The 25851-nt window shown below is 42.3% G+C and overlaps 4 protein-coding genes across 5 annotated transcripts in view; all 4 read right to left on the bottom strand.

Moving 5' to 3' along the window:
* Positions 1–902: 902 nt before the first annotated feature.
* Positions 903–4660, bottom strand: LOC122620709 (sodium-independent sulfate anion transporter). Its single transcript, XM_043798304.1, has 5 exons — positions 4125–4660; positions 3169–3389; positions 2793–3114; positions 2575–2736; positions 903–2365 (listed from the first exon to the last, which is right to left on the bottom strand). The coding sequence occupies exons 1-5, from the start codon at positions 4597–4599 to the stop codon at positions 1662–1664; spliced, it is 1884 nt and encodes a 627-aa protein (XP_043654239.1). The 5' UTR covers positions 4600–4660; the 3' UTR covers positions 903–1661.
* Positions 4661–12935: 8275 nt separating this feature from the next.
* On the bottom strand, positions 12936–14409 carry LOC122620854. The gene is made up of 3 exons (XM_043798523.1): positions 14204–14409; positions 13460–13893; positions 12936–13394 (listed from the first exon to the last, which is right to left on the bottom strand). Exons 1-3 carry the CDS (start codon positions 14330–14332, stop codon positions 13307–13309), a joined length of 651 nt encoding a protein of 216 aa, XP_043654458.1. The 5' UTR covers positions 14333–14409; the 3' UTR covers positions 12936–13306.
* A 1055-nt stretch (positions 14410–15464) lies between these two features.
* On the bottom strand, positions 15465–16623 carry LOC122621367. Its single transcript, XM_043799206.1, has 3 exons — positions 16387–16623; positions 15875–16329; positions 15465–15706 (listed from the first exon to the last, which is right to left on the bottom strand). The coding sequence occupies exons 1-3, from the start codon at positions 16525–16527 to the stop codon at positions 15604–15606; spliced, it is 699 nt and encodes a 232-aa protein (XP_043655141.1). The 5' UTR covers positions 16528–16623; the 3' UTR covers positions 15465–15603.
* A 4641-nt stretch (positions 16624–21264) lies between these two features.
* LOC122620106 (lateral signaling target protein 2 homolog) overlaps positions 21265–25851 on the bottom strand; it is a 34156-nt gene continuing 29569 nt past the window's right edge. For both annotated transcript variants that reach the window (XM_043797413.1, XM_043797412.1), the window contains exons 4-5: positions 24426–24660; positions 21265–23103 (exon numbers count right to left, since the gene is read on the bottom strand). In XM_043797413.1, coding sequence (XP_043653348.1) covers positions 21757–23103; positions 24426–24660 — 1582 coding nt within the window. In that variant the 3' untranslated portion in view covers positions 21265–21756. The remainder of the gene's footprint in view (positions 23104–24425; positions 24661–25851) is intronic.

Below are 25851 nucleotides of genomic sequence, written 5' to 3' on the forward strand. Positions count from 1 at the left end.
AACTCAAAAATTGTTACGCTTTTGATAATTTGTATCGTTTTTATTTTTCTGTGTGTGAAAATTTGATTGCGTAGACCGCAATTTGAATGATATTTGGTTTTGCGGCATGTCGACATGGATATTGCCAGTATATTGATGCAGTTATCGGTCATTGGTTTTGGCCATTAAGTCATTTCTCCATCAATTGGTTCGATTAGCATATTAATTACCATTTTCCCTAACTGCTTATGCTTATGCTCCACTTGCAGTGCCGAAGGCTAGAATCCTCATTAGCCCAACTATGCAGAAAATCGTTGGGAAAAGTGAAAAGCTCGGCAAATAAGTTCCATTGAAATAATTAACATTAGCAGTGGCCAAGGTTTAAGCCTTCCCCTGACCACCTGGCCACCTTGCGAATCTGCATTGGCCCTTCCTTTTGGCCAAGTTCCGGACAGCGTTTTAAATTTCATTAAATCTGCTCACTTCGTTTGCCAATGCAATCAACAACGACTGCGTTGGGCGCTTTTCCAGAGGGGGAAGCACCGCATTTCATTTACACCGCCTCAAGTGCTCGAAATCTACTTAGAAGCCCGACTTGCTCCGCCTTACTATCCAGCTCTTTCCTTCTCACTCACTCATTCAGTCCGTCTCGTTCTCCCAACCTTTGTTAATTAACTAGCCCAGCTCTGAGGCGTTTATTCCTGCTCTAATGCTCTATAAGTTGTATTAAATCAACTGACTTGGGAGTTACGGCTTAGCCTTGTTGTAAGAAAAGAATCTTATCTGGTAATGTCTCATAATCCTACCACTTAAAAAGTTTTCATGACTTCAGGTATATAAATTAATACCATCTATTCTAGGGGAACTGTTTTTATTTCTGTAAGTTCAAAATCAATATTAAATTAACTGAATTGTACTGATTATACTTCCATATAGTAATCTTACATAGAACAAAAACGTTTACTCTATAAACGCAGACTTAACTTAATATTTTCTAAAACTTAAACAGTATAATTAAAAAGTATTATGTTTGAACTTGTAGCATTTCTCTCTGTAACATTATATTTTTGAGCCCACAGAGTAATCCGTGTTCGTTGTGGAATAATTTAATTTATGTCATGACTTGTTTTTACTGCGTTTGATCCACTTTACGCCAGGACTTTAGTTTAATTTCTCGCCATTTCCTTTTCAGCCGTGCTTCGTCCTTTTTGCAGGCACACCTTGTTTTTCCTATTTTTTCCTATTTTTCCTTTTTGGTTAGAGAAGTTAGCCGAGCGCTTTCGCTTTCCTCTAATTTCTTTTGCGCTATTTTTCAAAACCTTGTTTTTTCGTTGTGCTCCAGCTCCAGCTCCAGCTGCTGCTGCTTCTGATTCTGCTGCTTTTCCTCCTTGGCGCCCCGTCTAAGTGAAAAAGTAAACAGAAATCCATTAGCTTGGCAATCATTGGCGGCGTCGCCAGCGGCACCGCATCCATCCTGTCCCCTCCAGTCTCCGCCAGTCTCCTCCAGAGGTCAGTTGTCGGGTTGGGGAGGGCGGGGATTTTATAAATTGCTGCCATCAAGGCATTTGTTCCACTTTTCCTTCACTTTTATTTCCATTTGCAGCCAGCGACGACAATTTCTCCGAAACTAAACTTAAATAAATAACACAAGCAGCTAACTGGGGGCGGGTGGTGGGCGGCACCTAATCGATGTCGATTTTATAGCCCAGATCTATGGAGGCCCTTATGTGCTCCTTCAGGTTGATGTAGCCATTGCGCAGGGACTCCTGCGTGAGGAACTCCTTCACTTTGCTCTCGCTCTCGCAGAACACCAGGTTGTCCGTGTGATCGATGAGCCTCTGCAGGTGCTCCGGAAATCTGAAGAGGATCAGCAGCGTGGAGCTGGAGGCGTCTGCCTGGCGGCACAGATCGCTGGATAGCTTGGACACACCCTGGGCAGCCGTATAGTCCATGCCACTGATGCGCTGCCCATCGATCACCACCGTGATGCGAAAGTCCGCTTGTTCGCAGGCCTTGAGCACTCGCTCCCGCAGATAATTGATGGCCGGGAAGTAGATGCCGTTGCCGGGCGTCACCCGGATGTACTGCATCTCGTCCAGCTGCTCAATCTTCACCCGGATCTCGGGGCGTGCCCACAGGAACAGCAGGTGCAGCGCCGTCACCACAATGCTCACGAACAGACCCACCTCCACGCCGAAGAGCACGCTGACGCAGAAGCACAGCAGCCAGGTGGCAAAGTCGCGCTTGGAATCGCGCCACAACCGCATCGGCAGCTTGAAGTCGAGCAGCGTGAAGATGGAGCATATGAGGATGGCGGCCAGCGTCGCCTCCGGGATGTAGTTGAAGTACGGACTCAGGTAGCTGAGAGCGAGCAGCACGATAATGCCTGCACAGGGAGAAAAAAATGAAAGAAACCCAATCAGGGATAGTGCCAATATTTTTGTTTTCAATGAAAGGAATTAGCGTAGCTTCATAGCTTCTTAGCACACATTAAAGATGGTTATTTGTGACTGCGAACTACACTCTTATTTCCTGCAGTTACTGGGGCAGTAATGAAATGGAGTCTTGTTATTCTTCATACTCAGCTGGACTCACCCAGATACAGATTGGCCATGGGAGTCCTGAGGCCACAGGCCGTGCTAATGGCATACCGGGTAAACGCCCCCGATGAGGGCATCGCCTGCACACAGGATCCAAACATGTTGCAGAGACCCACGGTGAGCAGTTCCTGATTGGTGTCCACCAATCCCTTGGGAGCTGCAAGTTCATTAGGTTTAAAATGACAAATAATTAGCTAAGCTTTTCTCACTTACTCAACTTTCCAATGGATATATTCGTTAGAATGCCCACAATCGGAATAACTATTATGCCAATATTCAGTTCCTTTACAACTTCCCAAATGCTGTAGCTCCGCTCGGGGGTTTCAATATTGAAACTGGGCACTGTGAAGTTGGGTAGCGTGGCCAGGGCATTCTTGCTAAGAGCATAGGGAACTTGGCCATGTTTTTGAATCCAAATAAAAGAAACGATAGCGGCGATGAGTACAATCAATGTGTTCCTGGAGGTGGACAAGTATCGACAGCATATCCGCAGCACTTTGTTTCGCTTCTCATTGTTGGCCACACGTTCCAGTAACTAAAATGGCGGGCTTACTTATCGAAATTACCATAAATACTTATTTAAACTTACCTCTAATAGGAGCAGGAAAACTATGGCACAAACGCCCATGATGAAGTCAGCCATATTGGACTCTTCAATGCGGGAACTCAGCATTCCAACCGAGTTTATCAGACCGGCCACTAAGTACTTAATGCCTAGTAACACTTTCAGCTGGGATTCTATTACCAGGATGGCAGTGGCCGAGGAAAAGGCTTTGATCACCGGCATGGAGATGAACTCGAAAATAAATCCTATGCAAATGAGGATTGGGATTATTTGATGTAAGTCAGCACAAGCTCATAGTTTGTTCTACTAAGTCAAACATTTAAGAAAAAGGCCCAACCATAAAGGAAATGTCAATCGTAGGTCCAAAAATGTATCCAACCGATAAATATGTTGTGTAATCGGAAATCTAATGATAAGTGGAAACAAAACTTGCTCATTGAGCTTCAATGACACCTGCCTTCGTTTGCTTTTCTTTGGCCACCCTCCCGATGTTTGTGTTTGGGACCTAGTCCAGTTCCGAGTCCGAGTTCATGCGAGTACACAGAATCCCATCCAAAGAAGTGTTAATTGGTACAAATAGTGCTAATCGCGGGCAAACCGCATAACACTTATCGCGCAGGGCACTTAATTAGGTGCTTAAAGTGAGCTTTTAAGCGGATCTATTTCAATTCAATTGGTCTTGACTGTGACCAAGTTCATGGGGAAAGTAACACAAGCCGCACTTAAGGCAATTTATCCGTGAGATCACACGTAATCCAGCTGGCACTTAGGCGTCATACACTTAGGGAAATTCTTCAAATTTGAATACTTAAATTTGTTTTACGAATTACAGATGAAGATGTTCTCTGCTGACGCGGATTAACTTAACTTTTATGTTCTGTATTAATTCAATTTAGTAATGATTTCATAACGTGGTGGGCATTTCTCATTTTTCCATCGACTTATGACTGGGAAATCTTGTGCAGTGAGTCGCCACTTACCCATCCGCATCGTGCCCATGATGATCTGCACAATTCCGCTGAGGAAGGTGAGCAGGAAGGCGAATTCGATGGGTCGTCCCACGGTGAACTGCACACTGACCAGAGCCACCAGGCTGGTGGGTCCGATGATGACCTTGTCGATCGAGCCGAAAACCAGATAGATCAGCGGTCCGATGAACGCGGAACAGAGGCCATAGCGAGCGGGAAGGCCAGCCAGAAGGGCACAGGCCATGCTCTCGGGTATGATGGTGAGGCCCAGGGTGATGCCGGCGATGAAGTCGTCGATGCCCCATTCGGTGGTGTAGAGTGGCAGCCATTGGAAGACCGGGATGTGGCGGTGCAGGCGGCGCTTCCATTTGCTTGTCCTGGGAGCCTTGCCAGCTTCACTGGCGGGCTTGCTGGTGGCACCTGGTAAAAGGGCCCGCGCCGTGGCCTTTTCCAGAGCCTCCGCTTCCGTTTCCAGTTGCGGGTACATGGCGCAGAGTGAGTTACTCGAGTAGGTTACTTAGTCAATCGCACGTCTGTGCGCCGCAAATCGCGACTGTCGAATGATAGCACAGGCGGAGATCATCCCACTGATAATGAACTCGAGATCGTATCGCAGATTGTAGATTGTAGATTGCTCTGCCCGGCTCTTGTTTGCCGTACATATCAGAGCCTCAATTGGCATTGTGACTGGCTGGCTGGACTTGGATTCCCGTGCCTCGCTCGACTTATTACTCGCTCTCTTTTGGGCTGTAATAAAATATATCTAGTTCAAACCCCCTCGTTTGATTGTTCAATTCTGCGGGGTGGCTTCCATTTGACGCCACCTCAATTATCTCGGACCTGTTAATTCGATAATATCTTGATTAGACGCTCGAAAAATGTGCCAAAAAGCTCTGGCCATTCGACGTGTAACAATTGACGACATCGCCAAGTGGTTACCACTTGCATGGTTTGTTGGCCAACTGGGTTGAAGAAGGTTTTTTTTCTGTTTCCAAAGGATAGTCACTATTAATTCGTTATCAATGTTCGAAAAATTCGTTAATTAGTAAATAGGCCAAAACAAATATTTTTAAAACACAACGAGACACATTTCAAACAAACGACAATGGGCCCATATTTATTTATGAAAAAAGTGCTAACTCGTATAACAATTGACGATATCGCGAACATTTTAGCACGTGAATTATCTGTTTGACTATTGAGGTAAGAAAATCTTTTCAATCAACTTACATATGTATATATATGTGTAAAAGTATAGACAGAGGCGATAATCAATTAAATTGGTTAATATCATGTTAATTTATATTAAATTGATCAGTGTATACTGGTTTTTAGATTATTTTTTAACAGCTACCTTCTTTAAACTTTAGTTCCGGAATCTTTAATTTATTTGTCCCTGTTTTCCTGCTTCAAAATAAAATGCATATTTCATGTTTAAAACAATGTATCCCAAACTTCCATTACATTACATCAAGGGTAATTTTTATCTGTGAAACTTTCCTATTATTTCCGCGTAATTGTTTATTCTTGCAAATTATTTTTTCTTTGCACTCGAAGTGTTTGTTTCAACGCATTTGCCACACATGGCGTATGATTCATATTTGCTTTTCGTGACTTTCCCTCTTAATGCTATTCCATAGGTTCCACTCTCCTTTCACTTCTGTTTGTCTGGATGTTGAGTTATGCAAATGGAAAAAGGCAAACTTCTCGGAAAGTGAAGTGAGAAAAATTGTTGTATGCAAATTTTGTATCAAAAGCGTCGAGCGACACCAACAAATGGTATGGCAAATAAATGCAAACATAATTTTAATGTAAATGAAAATTAAAAAGTTTGATTGACTTTAAACTTTTGCATATCTGTTGCGTGTCATAAGTTTTCTATGACAGAAAAAGGGAATATTAAAGCTGAAAAAGCTTTAACTTTTCTTTTCATTATGCATTTTAACTAAATACTCCCTGAAAATATAATTTCATTTTAATTTAGTTAAATTTCTTGGTATACGTCAACTACATAGAAGATAATCTCTGTAGTAAATGTATATATACCTTCGTGGTAAAACGAAATAATTTAAAGTAATATCTGTAACCGATTGCCAAACGAATTTGCAATTCAAAGCTCGACTGTTACTGTCGCAATATGAAAACGCCAATGGCCTGAATAGTAAGGTTATTAAAAAACCAATCTGAACCAATCTGTTTTTAATCAGAGCCGGCCATTTGTGCAGTGCGTGTCAAAAATATTTATATAAATTGCGGATATTTTCGCACTCACTCATTCGCCAATTGGCTCGCGATTTGTTATGAAAACGATGAAAAAAGATACTTTAGGGAGAAGTGCAAACAATTTGTTTTCACCTCACGAAAGGGTCAACTTTTGCTGGTTGAATGGCGGCAATTACACAAAATCAATTAAAACCAAATGCGATGGGCTAAGGAAAATCAAAATGGCTAATTTCAAACGCGAATGTTATGGGTTTCAATTATTTATATTTATTAACTTATTCTGAGCAAAGTAAGGTTAGACTAGCAACAATATTTCAGTTAAAAATATATGTAATTGAGTGCCAAGAAATATATCTTGTAAGACATTGCCTTGACTTAAAGATAAGCCGAAGGCAAATGCACTCACGTACGGCGAAAGGCAAAATAGCTATTACGGCAAGAACTTATAAAATTATGCACTTAAAGTTATTATTTGAGGCGATTATTGCTCTGGCAACTCCTGCAACTCCTGCAACGGCGCCGGCAGAAGTGCAACAATGCACGATTGCACATTCAACGAGGAGTCCATATTTAAATGAAATTTTAAGTGCCTTGGCTGGTCTACAACCTACACGAGACCATCAAGTGCCAGCAGCTGTGTTCCAACTCACTCCCCCGCCCCACAACACCCCAAACAGCCCACCTCCCACCGACCAACTTGATTATTATTTCCGAGCACACTTCGTTGTGGCATTATTATAATGACTGTTGCAGCAAAATTCACAACGCACCTGACTCGAATACAATGTTTCCACTCGCAGGAGCCAGCATCCAGCATCCAGGATTCAGGACTCAAGCGATGTCGAGTTGCTCAAAGTGTCCTGCCAGCTGTTGGCAGGCGTCCATTAGGCAACGCCAAAAGGGAGATAAACAAACTTCAGACGGAAAACAGAAAACTGAACTGCACAGAAAACGGCACGGCAGACAAGGCAGTTCGTCTGTCCAGTGAATTCCTCAGACAGACTAAGCCGACATCAATGTCAAATGTTTTCGCTTTTCCCTAATGAATTTTATAAGCCCAGAGTGCATTCCCGCAAAGGTATGCGCTGGCCTCAAGTTATTACTAATTAAGGTACGGAAAATATTTTTATGTCTCGACTTTGTATCAGTATCTATATATTTTATATATTTACTGTTGGCCTACAGTTCCAAGAAAATGTCGATAGGAGTTTTTAATTAAATGTTGCCAAAGATAAGCAGACAGTTCAAGATGGTGAGTCAACTTTCTATGTTTTTCTTATTGTAGGACAACCATATACCATTTAATAACCCAAGCTCACTCTTTTTAATACATTTTTGGTAAATCAAATTACGCCGCGAGCAGCTCAGTACACTGTGCGAAATGCTTTTAAAATCAAATCACAATAAGTAGCAACAGCATAAATATCCAATCTACCTTGCAGTAAATATAATTAAAATTTTATCACGTTACGGCAAACACCTGGCAAGAAAAATAAATAAGCGGCAGAAGTGCAAAAAATGAAGGCGAAAGGAATCATAAAAATGAAATTCAAAACTCGAAATTAAACGAATTTTATTATTAAGTGCAGGCACATACATAAACATGTATAAATTTTTATTGGGCCTGCGACGTGTGCGCTTCTCGAGTGCCAGCCTGTAATAATCCCGTGCAAATATTACGCATACGCCACGTGTGCGTGTGCCAGTGAGTGTGCCTAAGTTTGCAGGAGCTCTCGAGTTTGCTTGGGTGTTTGTGCAGCAGCATAAATATTATGGCCCACACACGTAGCTGCCCTCCAAGGAATCGAAGTGGGGAAGGCGCCTTTGATTTTTAGTTAGCGCCGAGGCCTTGTCGATTTTTGCCAATTTTGACAGCAACTCAGGCGGCATTGTCGTCGCCGCATTATATCCGCCTACTGCCACACCCACCACACACCACCCACCTCCCACCAGCCAGCAGTCGGGAATATTGAAAATTGCTCCGTGTCTCCGGGTGCTGGTGGTGTTGTTGGCTCCAACAAACGTGCCATGGATTTCAAATGAAACGTGTTAGAGCAGTTAGAGTGAGTCAAAAAAATACTCATACGCCGCGTGAGCCTCGCACATTTTTACGTCTCCTATTTGTGCACCGGGAAAATTGGCAATTTATGCTTTGAAGCAAAGAGATACTTTAGGCAACTTCATGGGCGCCCACATACAAATGGATTGGGTTAAACATAAGAATACAGAAACAACTTCTTTTTCTTCTTTTATCATAGGCAAAACAAACATAATGTAGGCAAATTCAGGTGTATGGGTGTAGAACCCCATTTTTACTCCTCAGAAATTTTTGTTGGTGTATTTGTCGGTATGACTTTGGGTGTGTTGTGTGCAACTCCGTTAGGCGTAATTTTAATGGCTCAAACACGCTGCACACACACACTAACACTAGCCCACCCACACAGTGAAAGCTCTGGCACGGAAATCAAAGTGTATTTTAAGGGGGCTTCGAGGGTTTTTGGAGGGTATTTTGGGGGTGGGGGGGATGCCCATGTAGGTGTTGTACCGGAAATTTAATTGTGTGCGTGCTGGCGCAGTCAAATTTGCTCGTCCTCCGTTGAGCTTTCTCTTTGTTGCTTTGTTTGTAAACAGGTGTAGAAATAAAAACTAAGGCACTCCCAGGCCATTATTGTGTTTGCGTTTTGTGTTATATTTTGCGTTTATTTTTATGATCATGTCGCTCGTTACGAGTAATGCCTGTGCCAACACAGCCCACTCTCATAGAAACGAAATGCTGTAAAATCGACGGCGAGCAGAACAGAGCCAAGGTGCTGGGGAATGGTAGCCATCCGCCGTGGATTTGCAGCAATTTGCGCCAGCACCTTTCCCATACCCCAGATCCTATATCCTTTATTCCCCTTTGCTCCTGCTCCAACTGTAATTGGCATTTAAAATGATGCTTCTGGGATGGTGATGGGTGAGTGCTGCGAAAGCCGCTTCTTCGGGTTATCGTTTTCTTTTACAGTTGCAGATTTGCGGCCTGGTGCGATGAGGTAAACCAACTTAATTAATTGCTTTAATTGCAGATGTGACGAGCTGTCAAAAGGGGATTCGCACGTTCGCCTTTTAAGACAACGAAGTGAGATACCAGTATCAAGGAGGGCGATAATGTGTGTCCTAAGTGCAAAATAGGTGGTTTTACGGTGGGAGGAGAAATTCCGGTTGTGTCTGTCCCCATAAAGTGCAGCTAAAATGATGTGATAAGTAGTTGATCAAATAAATCAAATCGATAAGGAATGATACCTTTGATAATATTATATTTCTGTGAAATCATATATTGTGGCTAAACCCTAAATGAAGAGTGTGTTTGGAACAGGAAGTTGCATCCTTAATACGCCTTTTTCATAACCATCCGTCTGAGTTCATCAAAGGCTGATGAATATGTAATGCGTAAGACACTTTCTCTGCACCTGGAATTATCTATGCATTAGCCCAAAGTCAACTAAAGACCAAACACAGTTCCATTACACAAAACCCTTAGTTCATGTGGCATAAATTAGGTGCAAATGTGAATTTCGCATGGGCGGCGCTGAAAAGGGTAATAAACATTTAAGTAAATAATATGGTGATAAAAAATATGATTATTGGGAGTTTTAAATGAATCAGATCTGATAAGTTTACTATTTACAAATAAATATTTATAACACTCTCATAAATTTGTTATCGCCTGAATTTTACTATTTCGATACAATTATCTTTACTGAGAATCAATCAAAATTTAATAACCTTCATGTGGATCGCACGTGGTATTATAAAGGTGTAGATGACCCAAATTCCGAAAAGGAATTGCTGACCTCCCCTTTTGTACCACTTCCTTGCTGTTGTCCATGAATATATATGGGTGTTCGTCCAGTAATGCCCAGACATACAAGTATCTCATAGATGGCAATTCGGTCTGGTCTACAACTGTTAATTGAATGTAAATGACTGAGGACCTCCTTTCAATTACCCCCACCTGTGGCACAGTATAAACAGATGCATAGGGCGTATTGAGAAGCATTATCAGCTGTCGAGTGGAAATCGAATCATGTTTTTGTTGCCAAGTTTTGGGAAATCTATGCAAATAGATTCGCTTAGATGAAAGGCCAGGGATCAGCATAAATTTAGGTTTCGATGCGAAGATGAGGCAGTGAGAAAAATAAATAAGGAAATCTTTTTTTGATTTAGAATTACCAAATCACTGATTTAGTATGCCATTCTTGCTATGTGGGCACTGTCTGCGAGTCAGTCCAGTAATTGCAATATACAGGGTTTTCCAGAGGGCTACCAATATCTTTCTCAGTGTTTCTAAGTAGCTTGGGAGCAGCGACTCTTGAGTGACGATTGCCACTGCCAAATACTTGAGACTTGAGTGCCACAAACTTGGCTAAGATTTCAATTTATATGATAACAGCAAGAGCTCAACAGTTACATACATATCCACAGTGCGAAGGGCCAAGAAACATGCTGAATGAATGTCTAAGAAAACTAACTTCCATAAAAACTAGACTCATACCATTTGGCACATTCGTTAAACTACCACACCTTGCCTGAGATGGGAATCAGTTGCGAAAACTGTATTGGCTGAAATGTCAACGGCATACGGCATGCGGCATGTGGCAGGTCGCAAAGTCGATGGCCTGCAGTGACTGGGAAATTAATTAATAGTTTTGTCTGCTCCAGCTCCCCACACTGGGCCAACTCGCCCATTTGGGCTACATTGAATGTACGAGTATGTGTGGTGGTGCTTGGCATTCGGTTTTCCAAGCACTTTGAGGATATTGCAGGACGATTGCTATTAGCATTGATTGGAGGCGTCCTTTGTTTGTCTGGCATTTGACCAAGAGCTCTGGCCCCGGACTTTGATGCGGTTGACTTTGGGCTGGGCTTGGTCTGGGCTCTGAGCCGAGTAGGGCTTCTTGGATGATTAGCTACTTGAGACTGTGTAATTATTGTCTTGTTGTTTGCCAGAAAATGCCATGAATACTGCTACTGGGATAGGTGTAAGAATGCCATGCCTTGCTCAACGATATTCTCGGATGTGGTGGTTAAATATGGAGATATGTAACCTCTATTCAAGGTATGTTTCACAGTTGTCTAGAGTGTAGGTGTAGAGTAAAGTGTAGAGAAGTAGAAATAATATTTTGCAAACTACATTTTACGTCTTAGAAAGTATCTAAGTAGTTCAGGTGGTGAAATTCTGTTAAGCCTTTATGCAAATTTATAGATTTCTTCGCCCTTTCTTTGTGTTGTTCTTGGCAACAGATTTTACTGCTACCTAATCGATGTAAACTTGATTCTAAGAACAACAACGAATCCAGCAAACAATGAGTAGATTGTAAGCAAACAATGTAACCAAATTGTGCCAACAAATAAACATAAACAAACCCCAAAAAGAAGAGGGCCGGAGCCGCGGGTCAAGCGCAGCAACAAAAGAAGTCGCAGGATCAGGAGCAGAAGGACAAGGACAAGGACCAGGAACAGAAGCAGAAGCAGGAGGAGGAGCAGGAGCCGTAGTCCTGTGGACGGACTGCTGGGCGGGATGGGGGTGGTGGTGTAAATGCCAAAGCTGAGAGTGTTCAGTGATTTAGTGGCCTTGTGTTTACATTCGTGTGGGTTTGTTTGCATCAGGATCGGGATGTGTGTGGGTGGGCTGATTGGGTTGGAGCTGAATAAATAAACAAGAAATCAGCAACAGCCAGCCCGAAGCTCGATAAGTGTGTAAGAGGCAGAAGCTCCCGAGGATTTTGTATCTGATTCGAGACTTGGCCAGGACTTTAAGTGTTTTATTTTCCGCAGCGGGGTGGCAAACAAATCACAGCATCGAGTGTGTGCGCTAACTCAGTTGTCTCAGTTGTCTCAGCTCTCCTGCTGTTCGCAACTGGCTTTTCTTTTTTTGACAATTAAGTGTCTGCTGAATATTCGTATTCTTTGGTTTGACTACCTCTTGTAGTTGACTACTTTTCGGACATCGCACCAAGTACGATACAACACTTGTTAGTTCCAGAGAAAGTTGTCTGTATGTGAATGGATTGAGTGCCTCTCAAGCGAGATACTTCCATACGTTTCTGCAACACAATGTATTATTGGTAGTAACTTTTATGTAAATATCAGACTATCATTAAATTATTGATATTTTCCTGAATTTTACCTGACATTGCTACTCAACATACTTGTCAATGTTGTAGATTGTTGCTTTCCCGTCTTATCAATTTTTAGTCTTTTTAAACATAGTTGTCAGACTCGAATGAATTCGAATGTATCGGACTTATAACTTATCAAAATAATTGTAAGTATCAAAGTCAGTCGAGAAACAGCCAATATTCCTTCTATCGCAAAATGAGACTCATTGGGGCATGAACTCGAACAGATAAGCCCACTTAAATCCCAGCAATAAACGATAACAAAAGTGCCCCTAAACCGTGGTAATTACAAACGAAGTTTGTAGAGCAGTGATTTTGCAATCAATTAATCAGTGGCAAAACGTATCGGATTGTTTTGCCTGTGAACACACGGCCATTGATTGATTTATGAGTTAGCAAGGAGAAACACAAAATAAGCAAAAATAGAACATCTATGACGGCTAGTGAGAATTGGTGGCACAGCCATATATTTTGTTATCGTTTACGTTTATCTTATCACGCACACCTTCTAACAAGTTGCCAGCAAATTAAAGCGCTGATTGCACCACAGCATTGAGACACCTCATCTTGTCTCTTGGCCTTTATCGAATTGTCTTCGTTTCAGTGGGGGCTTTTTATGGGCCCTCACCCATTTCGGTTTACTTTTATTGACAACGTTTTGCCTTGCCTCGATTTTGGAGCGCGGTGTTTAAAGACAACTACAAACTAAATAAAGAGAATGACGCAATAACTGGGGCAAGTGATTGGATATTGTTAGTTTTTTGCATTTATGGTGGCTAGGCAAAGCAGCACTTGGATACATCTCCTTCTTTAGGCCTTGATCAGCAAGAGGGCAAAGGCCAGGAAGCCAGAGATCAGGGTCAAAGGCACAGTCTGTCCGGCGGAACTGGCACGGCAACTGAAAGATGATGAGGGATTGAAATAAGTAGGGTTTATGATATAGCAGCCTGAAATTGAACTTACCCCAACTGAGTGACATTTCCGTAGGTGTTGTTCTGGAAATTGCTAAAGGACACAGAGGCATCGTTGTTGACCTGCTTCACGCCTTCAGGAGTGTAGGAGGATCTGCCCAGGATGAAGCCAGCACTGGTCGATGCGTTGTTGGCATCCGTGTAGGTGCATCCCAGCAGGTAGGTGGAGTTCACGTAGCTCAGCAGCTTCACGAAGACGTACTCCTGCTTCTGGCCGTTCACCAGGGTCACATTGTATCCGGCCAGGTTGTTGGCCACCAGGGTAATATTCGCGGTTTCATAGACGTCCACCAAAGTGGAGGCGACGTTGCTCGTATGGCTGACATTGACCAGCAAGTTGCTGTTGTTCCAGAGGGCCACGTTAAGGGTAATGCAGGACACGTTCGAGGCGGGATTGCGGGCTACCTCGAGCCACTGGCCGTTTAACTGGAAATGGAGAAAATACATTTAACATATTATTATTCGCACACTAGTTTTTAATATAATTATTGACATTTGGTAAAGTTAAATGAATAATTAGTATTTTTTTTGAGTTTAGTTAAGTAGTTATCCCTTCACGATTGAATAACAAATAAACCTTTCGTGGAAGTTAGGTATCCTAGAAACGTATTCCATTTAGAGCAGATCCGAGGTCATTGTAAGCCATAAGTCATAAGAAACCTTGTAAATATACAAGATGTCAATATTTACATGGTTTCTTTTGACTGTAATAATACGTAACAATCCTTTCACTCACATCGGTCTGGTTAAAGCTTATGCCGGTGGCTTGAGCGCAGCTTTGTGCCGTTGTGGTTTGGGCCAAAACCTGCGAGAAGGAGGCCACGGCGGCCACGATGGCCAGGCAAATGATCGCACTTTTGCACATGATGTCACTGTCTATTAGTGTTCTATATCTTCCGCTTTAAGGTACCGGTTCTGCGATCGTTTCGCTGCGAGTGCGTCGTAATACTGAACTGGCTGCCCATCCGCAACTGGCTTTTATAGGCGTGTATCTTTTCCCGTATTTTTGCGGCCACTATCGATGCCTGCACTTGTGGGGCGCCTGGCTCTGTCACCGATTTACGTACATCTGACGTCTGTTATCGCTCCGTGGAATGAGTAATCCCCCGGGGCTCTACGAATAATGTGGTGTTGTTATTGCATTGAAAACTCCCCTGCACATTGGCCAATAGGTTGTCTTACCTGCAAAGCCCTTTGACATGGTTTTCCAGGAAGTGATTCTGCTGGCCAGAAATAGATTCGGTGCCCAATAGACCCGATATCGATTTAAACCCCATTATAGGTACATTTGTCCTCATTTAAATTGTATTACTATCTTTATGGTTTAAATGGCTGAATTAAAGGTATAAACAAACGTAGTAACTTCCGTAAAAACTTCCACTTTTATTGTCTTTTATGATCTTTACACCTAAATTGCACAATTTTATGTGCGCTATAAAAATTATTTTATTTTGAAGAAGTTTAATTTCTGTGGTTAAATTACGTCGCAGACTGGGAATTTTCAAACGTTGTAGATATCTTACTCTATTTTAGTTTTATCGAGCTTCCCTTCCCGTCTGAAATTTGGTGTACTATTCCCCATTACTCATCATTACCCATTCAATGCTGTAAAAAAGGTAAGTGTTCTTATCATTAGTACTAGATACCAAAAACAAATAGTAATTTAATTGAAGCCCTCCACACTGGCCCATTATCAAAGCATTTTTGTGATCTATCATCCTAAAAAAATATTCATTTGAAGAGGAAACGTCTTCGTTGCTGGATTAAATTTCTTTATCGCTGCCAGACCGTGAGTCACTTGTGAAAACAAAAACATGAAGGCAGAGAAACAGAAACGGAAGGCGAAAGAAGCGCAAGTTTTGATAAAGAAACATTTTTAATAATTAGCAATCAGCACCAGTTCTTGCTTCTCAAGAGTTCGAATGGCTCGGCCGATATAAAATCATGTTTAATTTTAGCCAAATCCTTTTCTGATAAAATAACAACAAAATAATTGATTACATCGATAGTGAATAGGTTTTTTATTTATTTGAGCTTTACATGGAAATTATATACAAGGCAATTTGAAAGAACATTTAAGATAAGAAAACGTGGTATTTTTCGGCGTTGGTAGTTATCTTCCTTGCATGACATAATCTAAATTATTTGATGGTCGGAACAAATGCCATGAATAAGAGCCATGACAATCAACAGTGTGGACATAATGGTCGAAGAACTGGCTCCGGATGGTGCGTAGCAACTGAAAAAGACAAAACTATAAGATAAATTGGAGACCATTGTAGTGCAAACTAATGCAGAATGTATTTAATTTTTAACCATTGGTTTGTAAGTATAATATACCTAGCATATACCCATTACCAATTCATCAGTGCCAATTTCAGAGTGCAATAGTAAAATGTCAACTTACGATTCTCCCTGAGTTATTACTGACATGGAGCCATTTAAGAAGTTTGACGATATACTGGAGCCGAGGCCCTCGAGTTTATTCAAAGCATCCGTGGTGGGGGTACGATCCCTAGCAAGGATAATTCCGAATGACGTGCCGTTATCAGTCTTATTCGTATAGCCGCAAAGGAAGGCCACATCGGTGTAGTCAGTGTAGAGGACCTTATACACTGTGTAGGGAGTGAAGCCGGGTGGGTTCCAGTAGCTGATGTTGAAACCATCCGCGGAAGCGTTGTTGTTCTCCACAGTGATGGTGGCATTCATGGTTTGGTTAACCCACGGGTAGTCGGGAGATACGGCATATGTGGTATCGATCAGGACATTATCCTCGGTTTTATTTAGCACTGTAATATTAACCTCGGTGCAAAAGTCGATGTCGGACGGCTGACGAGCCACTTCCCACCAAATTCCGGAGAACTTTATCAGAATGTCTAGTTAGTCTTCAAAAATGCACCAAATTGTATTCGTTTTTACCAGATCAAGATCGACAGCAATGCTGGAGGTCAAGTTACAAAGAGCCACATAATCATCACTCTGGGCCTGGGCCGTTGTACTTCCTTGCAGAAAGACCAAAAGGCAAAGGAGACCCAGGACATGCGTGCTACTGGACACCATTGTGAAGGTGTTGCTGCTGACCCGGCTTCAGATCAAGAACTGAAGAAGTGAATACTTTACGGTTGGTAATTAGGTGATTGTCTGACACACGTCGGTAATCAATCAAGTGCTATCTCATCAGTACGTGATCACGATTTATATATGATAAAATGAATCAGCGGGGCTGCACTTTATTTACATACTTTATCGATGGTAATTCGTGAAAAACACATCGCATTTCCCAATAATCCTATGTTATCTTAATAAATCCTCTCATTAGATGTTCTATGTCTATATCGAAAGACTTGTGACCCTTACGTATGCATTATCAACGCAATTGTGTGGCGCAATTACTTGTATCCCCTACAAATGATAATTGCCTAACATGTGCCTCCAATATCTAACGGTCAGATAGATAAGCAATAAGACCTTTGTGCCACACAACAGTTGGAGTGTTTAGCAAACAAAATGTAGGACAATACTACTTATTTTCATTTCATTACCAAGAAAATGCCATCAATGAAATGGTATTGTTCGATAAACGCTTAGCTATGAGCCATTTTTCACCTGAAGTATTTAGAGAGTTCATTTAACTTTGTTTTTTTCCCCACTGCTCAACACTGACCCATATCGTAAAAACTTTTCCCATTCTTAAACACTAGCTTTAACCAGTTTTAAAGCAAACTTTGACTAGGTAAGCCCACCGCAAGCTTTGCGAAGAAAATCTTCAGCTTTTGAATTAAGCATGCCTTGTGCTGATACTCTCAACTTTCAACTACTTCGAACAGTGTTGAATAGCGCCACGTACGGGGTTGGAACAAGTGGGCTCTTAGATCGGGCGATTATGTTAACGGCTGCATGTCCTCGACTTGTCTTCGACATGTCTTGTAAGCTCCCAAACACCTCCATAGCACATTAATTTTAAATGCCTTACAAGCTCCCCAGAAAGAGTGGGGGATATGTGTGCGAAAGGGAGGGGTAGATGAACATGTGCCGAACGCTCTGGTGGTACAGTTGACACACATTCAACGTAATTCGGCCATAGGCTTTTGTCTCGGGAGTCGTTTCGTCCTCGAAAACTTTTCCAACTGCCAAAAGTTGACTAGCAAATGAGGAAAAAAACATTGCCTTAGCAGCTGGCAGAACAGTGCCACGCCCACAGCTGGAGTTCGCAGCTGAGGTAGCTTGTATCTATTATTTAATTAAAACTATTCTGGGTGAGCGTGTGTAGGGGGCTAAATAATTTAATTGGGCCATGTGTGAAAATTTGTAATGAATGACAAAACGCTCTCCGGCACAACTGGCAGTATAACTTTCCGGGTTTGCTGGTGAAAGGTGAGGGGCTACGGGGATAAAAGTGAGAGAACACTGCAACTTTTGATTAACACAGACTAGAGTTGAGGTTTCCAGGAGACCGAGCTAATTGCAGTTCTAGTAACATATTGTTTAGGAAGACAAATAAAACAATTTGAAAACATTTTTAGTTTCTGCATTAATTTAACTTTCCGCCTCCAACTTTTAATACTTTTTAACTAATGATGACCCTTTTTAAAGTGCCTGTAATTACCATGTTAAAATTGTTTTCTGAATGTATCTAAAAGTTGTTGTATGCTAATTCAAAGTGCTCAACCTATGCCAGCAATTTATGTTTGTTGGCTAGGTCAGTTTCGTTATACCTTTGAAGGTGAACTTGGCGCAATTCTAATTAAATTGCTTCAAATCAGCTGAGTATAATTCAGCTATTTAGGTCCATTGTGTGGGCAGATCATTTGAGAAGTACCCACACGTGTGCGCACACAACAATAGATTCGAATAAAGCTTGAAAATAAATGGACATTATTTTAGATCCGGCGGTTAACTATCTTCCCTCTGCTCCGAAATAGCTCAAATGGACTCGTTATAAGATCAATTACTGCGGAGTTGTAGCTTTCATCAACAGCTTGCAGCCTTCAAGAAGTGCGGCTCCTTTTCCTTTCCCTTTGCTGAAAAAGTGCATCTCTCAGCCCTGAGAAAATAATTAAGTTGTTTTCTTAAGGCTGGCATATGTATATGTATATGTATGCCTATACATATACATATATCCTTGGCACGACCACACTGGCTCCAGCTATCGCTCCTCATTTCCGCCGCTGCAAGTGACTGTTAATTACCCCATGAGCTTTATGCAAAACCCCAAGTAAAAGAAAGTGCTGTGCAAACTTTCTATGAAAGCGAGTCCTGTAGGAGTGTGCATCCGCCACACACATCCTGCCACCCAACACTCGCACTCCTTTGAGGAGTTGCCACTCAAGTGCGCACTGCGCAAGCCAATTTAAATTTTAAAATAAGCACATTAACTGCATCACAAGCGCTAAAACAAACTCAGCCCTACAGCTCCTCGTACTTCCTCACTTTCTCCCCTCTTTTCTCCACGGAACTCACGCGCGCATATTTAATTTGTTGCAGATTCACGCGTCCTATTAAGACGAGGCTGTCTTATTCGGAGAAAGGGTTTGCGGTAGAGAAAGTACTCCGGACACTCAAGAAAATCATACTCTTTAAAAACTGAAAGTTGACAAATAGTACCATATTTGTGGTATGACTATCCATTAATGAATATTGCCACCCTAGTCAGCTTAGGGAAAATAAAACGCCACTTTTTATAATTCATAATTTGATTGGTTTTTCGATTTTCTTTTTCTTTCTTTTAATTATTATCCATATCTGCTTATAGAAAAAGGTGTAACTAATTGTTTAATCTGTTTTACAAAAAATGTATAAACTAACTAGTTGCTGGGGGCATAATTAATTGCTAATCATTTTGTTAATTTAATTGATATTTATATTGATGTTTAAGTTTTTTCCACTTCTCTTCACTTCGATTAACTGCCATTAAACATTATAAATTCGATTAAATCGCTCCTTTTAGTTATTTCACTTGCATTTGCATTTAAATGAAAATAATCTCCACATAGTCTAAAATCCAAGCTGTAGAAAATGATTTGGTATACGAAAGATCATCAAGTAGAGTCATTGGCCTGATATGCTGTCCAAAATGTATTAGTAAATTAACATGAAAACAATTATTTACATTCCTACAGTAATTTAGTTTGCAGCCTAACTTAGATTTTTATGGAATTTTTTAAACATTTTATAATTATTGTTTACTTGTTTGGAAGAGCTACAGCAACATTTTCTTTTTGACATCCGTATGTACAATTTGCGATGGAGGAAAATTTCTTATCGAGTTTGGTTTGCTTGGAAGGTTTAAGTTTAGGATAAAAGTTTGTCGTCTTTAATATAGTGTTTGTACTGATATTGATAGTATTAGAAACCAGGTGTGCTATATTACAAAAATACGATCGTTGATATGTAAAATTCAAATGAAAATAGTTTAGAAATGGAGTTTAATGGAAACCATTTGGAAAGGGAAGAAGTATTGAATTTAGTAATATACTACTTTGTATAAAATTATAGCCTGCTAACCATACATACATCTAGTTAATTTTAGGATTAGTCCTTGTAAGCTGCTGTTCGTTTTTTTGTCACTCGCTCGATGATTGTGCTACTGCATTTTAAATGTCTGGGTCTTTTCACATCGTTTCTGTATATATACGCCTTATATTGTTTATAGAGACCACGATTCACGATTCACGATTTTGATAGGCTGTTTTCGAAAAATCACAACGACTTGAACTTGATCTAAAGCAATTATTGCATATCATATGGCTGATGGCTGAAGAAGTTAATCTAGGCTAAGTTTTAATCCTTTTAAGTTGCTACTCGTGGGAGGGGAGGTCTAGGGATCGGCCCTTATCAATATAAGCATATCTCCTCCTGGACTTGTTCAATTCTATGCTATGTGTACTCTACGTACGAATATGTATGTATAGACTACGGTTTATAGGATACATTGCATTGTGCTCATATAAGAAAATTTAACATTTCGCTTCCGCTGACACATCGCTGGGGCAAGGGGGCAAGGGGCAAGGGTCAAAAGGGGCATGATGGGTTGGGGGTCTATAGGGATATATGGATATTTTTACCGATTACGTGGGCAGGGGGAGGCAGTGCTCCCCTTCTGCTATTTACAACTTTGTTACAACCTAGGAAGTGTTCTCTATGTCGCGGGGATTCATTGACAAGGGCACCCGCTAAAATGGTTCACTCGATATACCTAATGGGTGTTTTATCTGATTTTCGTTTGCGCTTCTTGCATGGATTCCTTACCAAGATACAGTTTACAAAGCTTTACCAACTAGGATTTAGTTTATACAGTACATTATTGTTTCGGTAATAAGTAAAATATGTTGTTCTTTTATATGTAAACAGTCTTTTTAGAGCCTTTGGTTGTCGTTAATCAAAGGACGCGGTTAAATGCAATACGTACTGCCATTCATGCTCAACAAAATCCAACAAAGTTACTATTAAATCAACAGTACAATATAATTTGCACACATACTATTTGTAAAAAGTAGGGCGCTGCATGAGATGGAAATAATATTTTTTTTGACTGTATGCTAACAGAGCCCTTGAAAGCGCTTAACATTACAGTTTCTCTGAAAAGTATGCAGATAAAAAAAACTGTTGTCCAATTTATTGCGGCGCCGAAAAGTATACTGTAAACTACAAAATATTAGGGAATGGCCAGTTTTTTTATGAAACGGCCCGTTAAAAACCCATGATATTAGAAACTGAAAATTTAAAACTTTTGAAAAAATAAAAATACTTTTCATTGATTCCATTTTGTGTTTTTTAATATTTTGGTATATTTTTGTTGACCTTCAGTGCAACTATTTCTTGTGGGAGCTCCTCTCTTTATATACTTCACTTAAAAACTAAAATAACAAACAAAACTAAAGTTAAACTTAAAAGTAACATTATGGACATATCTATCATATAACTAGATTATAAATTTGTTTTGCAGGTGTCAATAAAGTTTAGTATTATAATGTAGAATTTGGCAATCACATTGGAAAAACACTTAGGACCTATAAGTTCTTTGCTTTGCGACAAGTTCTTGCTTTTGAAACAGAGCGAAAACTTGGAGCTATGGCAATCATCTCCGATAATCCTATCAAGAAACTTTGGGCTCTCTGCTTCGAGTTTAGTACATATACGTTAAATAACTATTGCTTTGACGATGTACACGCAGGACAGTTTTGATATTTAGTATGCTTAGATCGAGAGATATGACTAACTGTACAAGGGTTTGTCTGCAAACCCCTATTTACAAGGATATTTCATAGGATATACTTTAATTTAGTTTATCTACGCTGGTGAGAGACTGGCAGTGTTGTTGTTTTCCAACTGGGATGTGACGGTGGAGCAGGCGCTGCTGTTGTTGTTTGGGCTGGTGGCACTGCTATTGCTGCTGTTTCCCGAGGTCTTGGCGATAGCTCCTCCACTGGTGCCCTTGCCCCGGGTGTTACGGTTCCAACTGAAGTTCAGGGCTGAACTAAGTTTGCTCGGTTTCGGTTGGCTTAGCACTTGTGGCTCGGCTACGTCGTAGTCCTGCCGCCCAATGGAGCTGGCTGGGGTGTGGTGACTGTATCCCGAATCGCTTCCAAAGCTGGAGTCCCCATAGGGATGCCTATAGTCGGCGGCAGTGGGCAGTAGGGTGGAGGCGTAGGGCCGGGCGCCACCAGCACTTTCGTAGTAATAGTTGGCATTGTACATGGGCTCCGCGTAGCAGTAGGAGGGCTCCTGGGCCATTGGTGCGGCGTGGATGCGGTGGTGCTGGTGCTGATGCGGTGCCAGTCGACGATCCAATACCCTCGGCTGCGTTCTCGCCCTCATCGTGGCGGCCATCAGGCCACTGGCCACACTCGATGGATACTGCTGGCTGGCATGGGGGTAGCGGATGCGCTCCCTGTAGATCGTGGATAGCGGGGGAACTGGGGCCTTGCTGAGTTGCGAATTAATCCGATTGCGGCGCTCCACTTCGTGCTCCAAGGTGTTATAGAATTGCGGTGCCGTGGAGCGAGCCACGTAGCCCAGGGACATCAGATTGCTGCGGTTGTCGTACAGAGGCGCCAGGTCAGCGATATCCGCCGTGGAGGTGCTGTTGTTGAGATCCTGATCCTGAGTGCTGCGACTTTGTCGCGTGCGGGCTGTGCGGCGATTGCTCGATCCCGATGCCAACTCGTGGTTGTGATTGTTATTGCTAGCAGAGGATGCCGTCGCGGTGGAGGTGTCCTGGCCCGTCGAGGAACCACTGCTCAGGACACTGTGACGCTCCTGAACAGCCTGTGGCAGACTCGCGGATGCAGCCGCTGCTCCAGTGGCTCCCGCTCCTCCTGCTGCTGCTGTGCCGCTGCTGCTGCTGCCCGCCGCCCTCTCGTGATAGGGCGTGGCACCGGCTGCCGCTGGCAGATTGGTTTCCTTCTGGAAACTACACTCGCCAGGCAGGGACAGTTCGTCCTCGGCGAAGTCATCGTCCGAATGGAGTGGCGGCTCCGATTCACCATCGGAATCAACGCGACCCGGTCCCAGTTCCTCGTAGACATTGTCATTGGAGCGATAGGGATCGGGTCCAGGTGAGGAGCTGACCAAAAACGGTGGCGACCGCGTCATCGGATAGCCGCTGGGGTAGTGAATACTCTTCCCTTGGAGCAGCTGTAAGAGAAAAAGGGAAAATAAATTAGATACATGTGGTAAAAGAAAAGAGACTTTCAAAGGGGTGTGGGAAAGCGGCTGGCGTTACTTTTACTTTCTTGGCTGCACTGCGAAAAATATTTACATTGCATTTTTACTAAAAGCAGTTCTTTCCTGCACTTATTAAACAAACCAAAGGGGAATGTTTAAAACGAATGTTGAGCTCGTCATTATGGCGTTTTTGTGCTCCGTGTGGCATTGCAACCCTCTTGCGGAAAGAAGAAGGTTGTTCCTGGTAAGCCGCTTTACTGCCACGTACCCTCGGGCAGGACTTTGAAATGTGACAGGACAAGGCGGCAGGAAGAAAAGGGGCAAGTACGAAGGGAAGGCAACCGAGCAGCATAAGCAGTTGTTGAAACAGAACAAAGCTGACAAAGGCAGAAAAAAGAAGTTTAAAATGCCACGAGAAAATGAATAATAAATGCTTTAGAAAAAAAAGCGAGAGGCAAAAAGCGACCCATTTAATATACGGAGAGTAAAAGTTAAAGGGTTTTTTCTTAACACCAATTGAAATTTAAAAACTGGGTCAAAGACTCTAACCAATTGATTTAAGATATGCATCTAGGGCAAGAAAAGGGTTTAAATGAAAGGTGTAAACTAATTGACTTGGAGTATAGTACTTAGGCCTTCAGTTTATATGAGGATCTCCATAGGAGCTGTTTATCAGACAATAAAATAAACACACACTTCTGTCAGGCAAAATACACGCTATAGGGCGATGTGTCCCTCGAAAAGCGCAAAACTCGAACATAAAATATGAAAAAATGGATCAAAGCCGAGGGTGAGCGCGCCATAAAGAAAACACGTTTTGGGTCAGAAAAAGCCTTCGAGGCGTCAGAGTCGTAAAATATTTAGGCACACAAAGGAGCTGAAATTAAGCTGGCCGAGGGGCTGAGGGGAGGGGCCGCACAGGATACGCCATACTCTCACATATCTTATGAATATGTCCGCCGTTTGCGAGTTGTGCGCTGTGCGCTGTGCCATGTCAAGTTCAAGTGTAAATTGAGGCGTACAATGGGCATAAAGGAGCACATAGACATAAATGAATAATATGCAGAAAGGGATATCCTCGGCGAGAAGGAAATGCGGTTTCGTCTTACAATTGAATTGCATGTGACAGGATCAAGAACAGAGCAGAGCAGTAACCTGAACGCGAGACAATGACTGCGCAATGTTTTGACAGCGATTGTCGTAATGTTTGTCAGTTTGATGAGCGAGCTGATGAGCGAGGGTGGGAACTCCAGAAAGGATGTGTGCTGCATAATGGGTCCAGAGATACTAACCTCGGAGTGATGCTGCTGATAGTGATGATGGTGCGCCAGCTGCTGGTGATGGTGATGGCGATGCATCACCAGGGGTCTGTGGTGGCCCAAGTGCGCATCGGGATCCTCGTACATCCCGTGATGATGGTGGTGGTGCGCCGATCCCAAAGTGCCGCCGCCCAGGGGCATGGCTCCATTGAGGGGGCCGCGGTTGGGCGTCTTGCAGGGCAGCAGATTCTGCACCTTCCGCTTGTTTCTGCAAGAGAAGGAAAGAAGAAAGCGATTAATAAGTGCTTCTGCGATGGCTAAAGAAGACGGATGATGATGATGATGTTGCTCGGCTTTAGCAAACATTTAGCGTTGCTTTCGGTTCGCCACCCCTCCCTCTCCCTACTAATAGAGCCATAAGTTCTTGGCCAGAGCCAAAGATAAATCGATTTGTAATGACCAACAGGGTGTAGAGCGGGCTTGATAAATGTCAGGTAAACAAGGCAGAGGCCGGGCTATTGCCTCCTTGCGAAATTGCCCGAAAACAATTTGATTAATAAAGAATGCCAAAGCAGCACCAAACACTCACAGCCAAAAATTCAATTTAAATGAGCACAAAGCGTCGGGCTTGTCAGAATGATGATGAGCCCGAGAAGCTGGGGATTCCCCAGGAGCGACAACCGCGTGCCATGCAAATAATGAACATAATTAAGTGTTGCCCCTGGCAAAGGACACAGAAAGCCTTGAGGAGACGAGGTTCGGTGGAACTTCTCCGTCTCCTGCCGACGCGTCGTGCAGCCATAAGCATAATGAAAAATGTGAAATTAAATTGACGCCACGTAACTGGGGAAGGATGAGCGCCAAACATCCTTGTAATGTCTTGTAGGTAAACATGTTGCGATGTCAGAACGGAAGTCGCTCGTAAAAACCCTCAGCCAACACAAACACAAACACAGACGCACACGTGGAAACTGATTGTGGGAAGACATTAAAAATGCCTGCCTACTTTCAGGAGATTTCCCGAGGCCAACGAAGGGGAATATACGACTATTCTTTTACCTAGCATTTTCTGAACTACATTTCTTTAGAGCTTAAAACTTTAAATTGAATTCCAGGCTGGAGCTCATAAGTATATTGAATGTTACAATTTTGGATAGCTGGCTTAGGTAAGCTCGTGTTGAAAAGATTAAAATTGAAGCTTTTAGGGTCTTTGCAGATTACATACTCCAAGTCTTTTCTGACTGAGTAACAAACTCTATTTGGCAGTGGATAATATTCCAGATTCCCTGCAGGATATAATAGACAGCACACACACGCGCCTCTCACATTTCATGTTAGCCAGCTGAAGAGCAGCTTGTTGACTTTTGGGTGAGAGTAAGACAAGGAGGAGATGTCTTGGAATGAAGATGGGAGGCTGGGGGTGGAGCTGCTTGCCAGTTGTCTGCCTGCTGGAATACTC

Source organism: Drosophila teissieri, chromosome 3R (assembly GCF_016746235.2).
Source record: "Drosophila teissieri strain GT53w chromosome 3R, Prin_Dtei_1.1, whole genome shotgun sequence".
Lineage (NCBI taxonomy): Eukaryota > Metazoa > Arthropoda > Insecta > Diptera > Drosophilidae > Drosophila > Drosophila teissieri.

Excerpts from the sequence above, each read along its gene's own strand:
- LOC122620709 (XM_043798304.1), bottom strand. The coding sequence starts at position 4,599 with ATGTACCCGCAACTGGAAACGGAAGCGGAGGCTCTGGAAAAGGCCACG. Across the intron at positions 3,115-3,168 it reads TTTTCCTGCTCCTATTAGAG|TTACTGGAACGTGTGGCCAA; the intron begins GTAAGTTTAAAT and ends CCGCCATTTTAG. Across the intron at positions 2,737-2,792 it reads TATATCCATTGGAAAGTTGA|CTCCCAAGGGATTGGTGGAC; the intron begins GTAAGTGAGAAA and ends ATGAACTTGCAG.
- LOC122621367 (XM_043799206.1), bottom strand. The coding sequence starts at position 16,527 with ATGGTGTCCAGTAGCACGCATGTCCTGGGTCTCCTTTGCCTTTTGGTC. Across the intron at positions 16,330-16,386 it reads TTGCTGTCGATCTTGATCTG|TTCTCCGGAATTTGGTGGGA; the intron begins GTAAAAACGAAT and ends ATTCTGATAAAG. Across the intron at positions 15,707-15,874 it reads GTAATAACTCAGGGAGAATC|TTGCTACGCACCATCCGGAG; the intron begins GTAAGTTGACAT and ends TGTCTTTTTCAG.
- LOC122620854 (XM_043798523.1), bottom strand. The coding sequence starts at position 14,332 with ATGTGCAAAAGTGCGATCATTTGCCTGGCCATCGTGGCCGCCGTGGCC. Across the intron at positions 13,894-14,203 it reads TAAGCTTTAACCAGACCGAT|TTAAACGGCCAGTGGCTCGA; the intron begins GTGAGTGAAAGG and ends CTCCATTTCCAG. Across the intron at positions 13,395-13,459 it reads GGAAATGTCACTCAGTTGGG|TTGCCGTGCCAGTTCCGCCG; the intron begins GTAAGTTCAATT and ends ATCATCTTTCAG.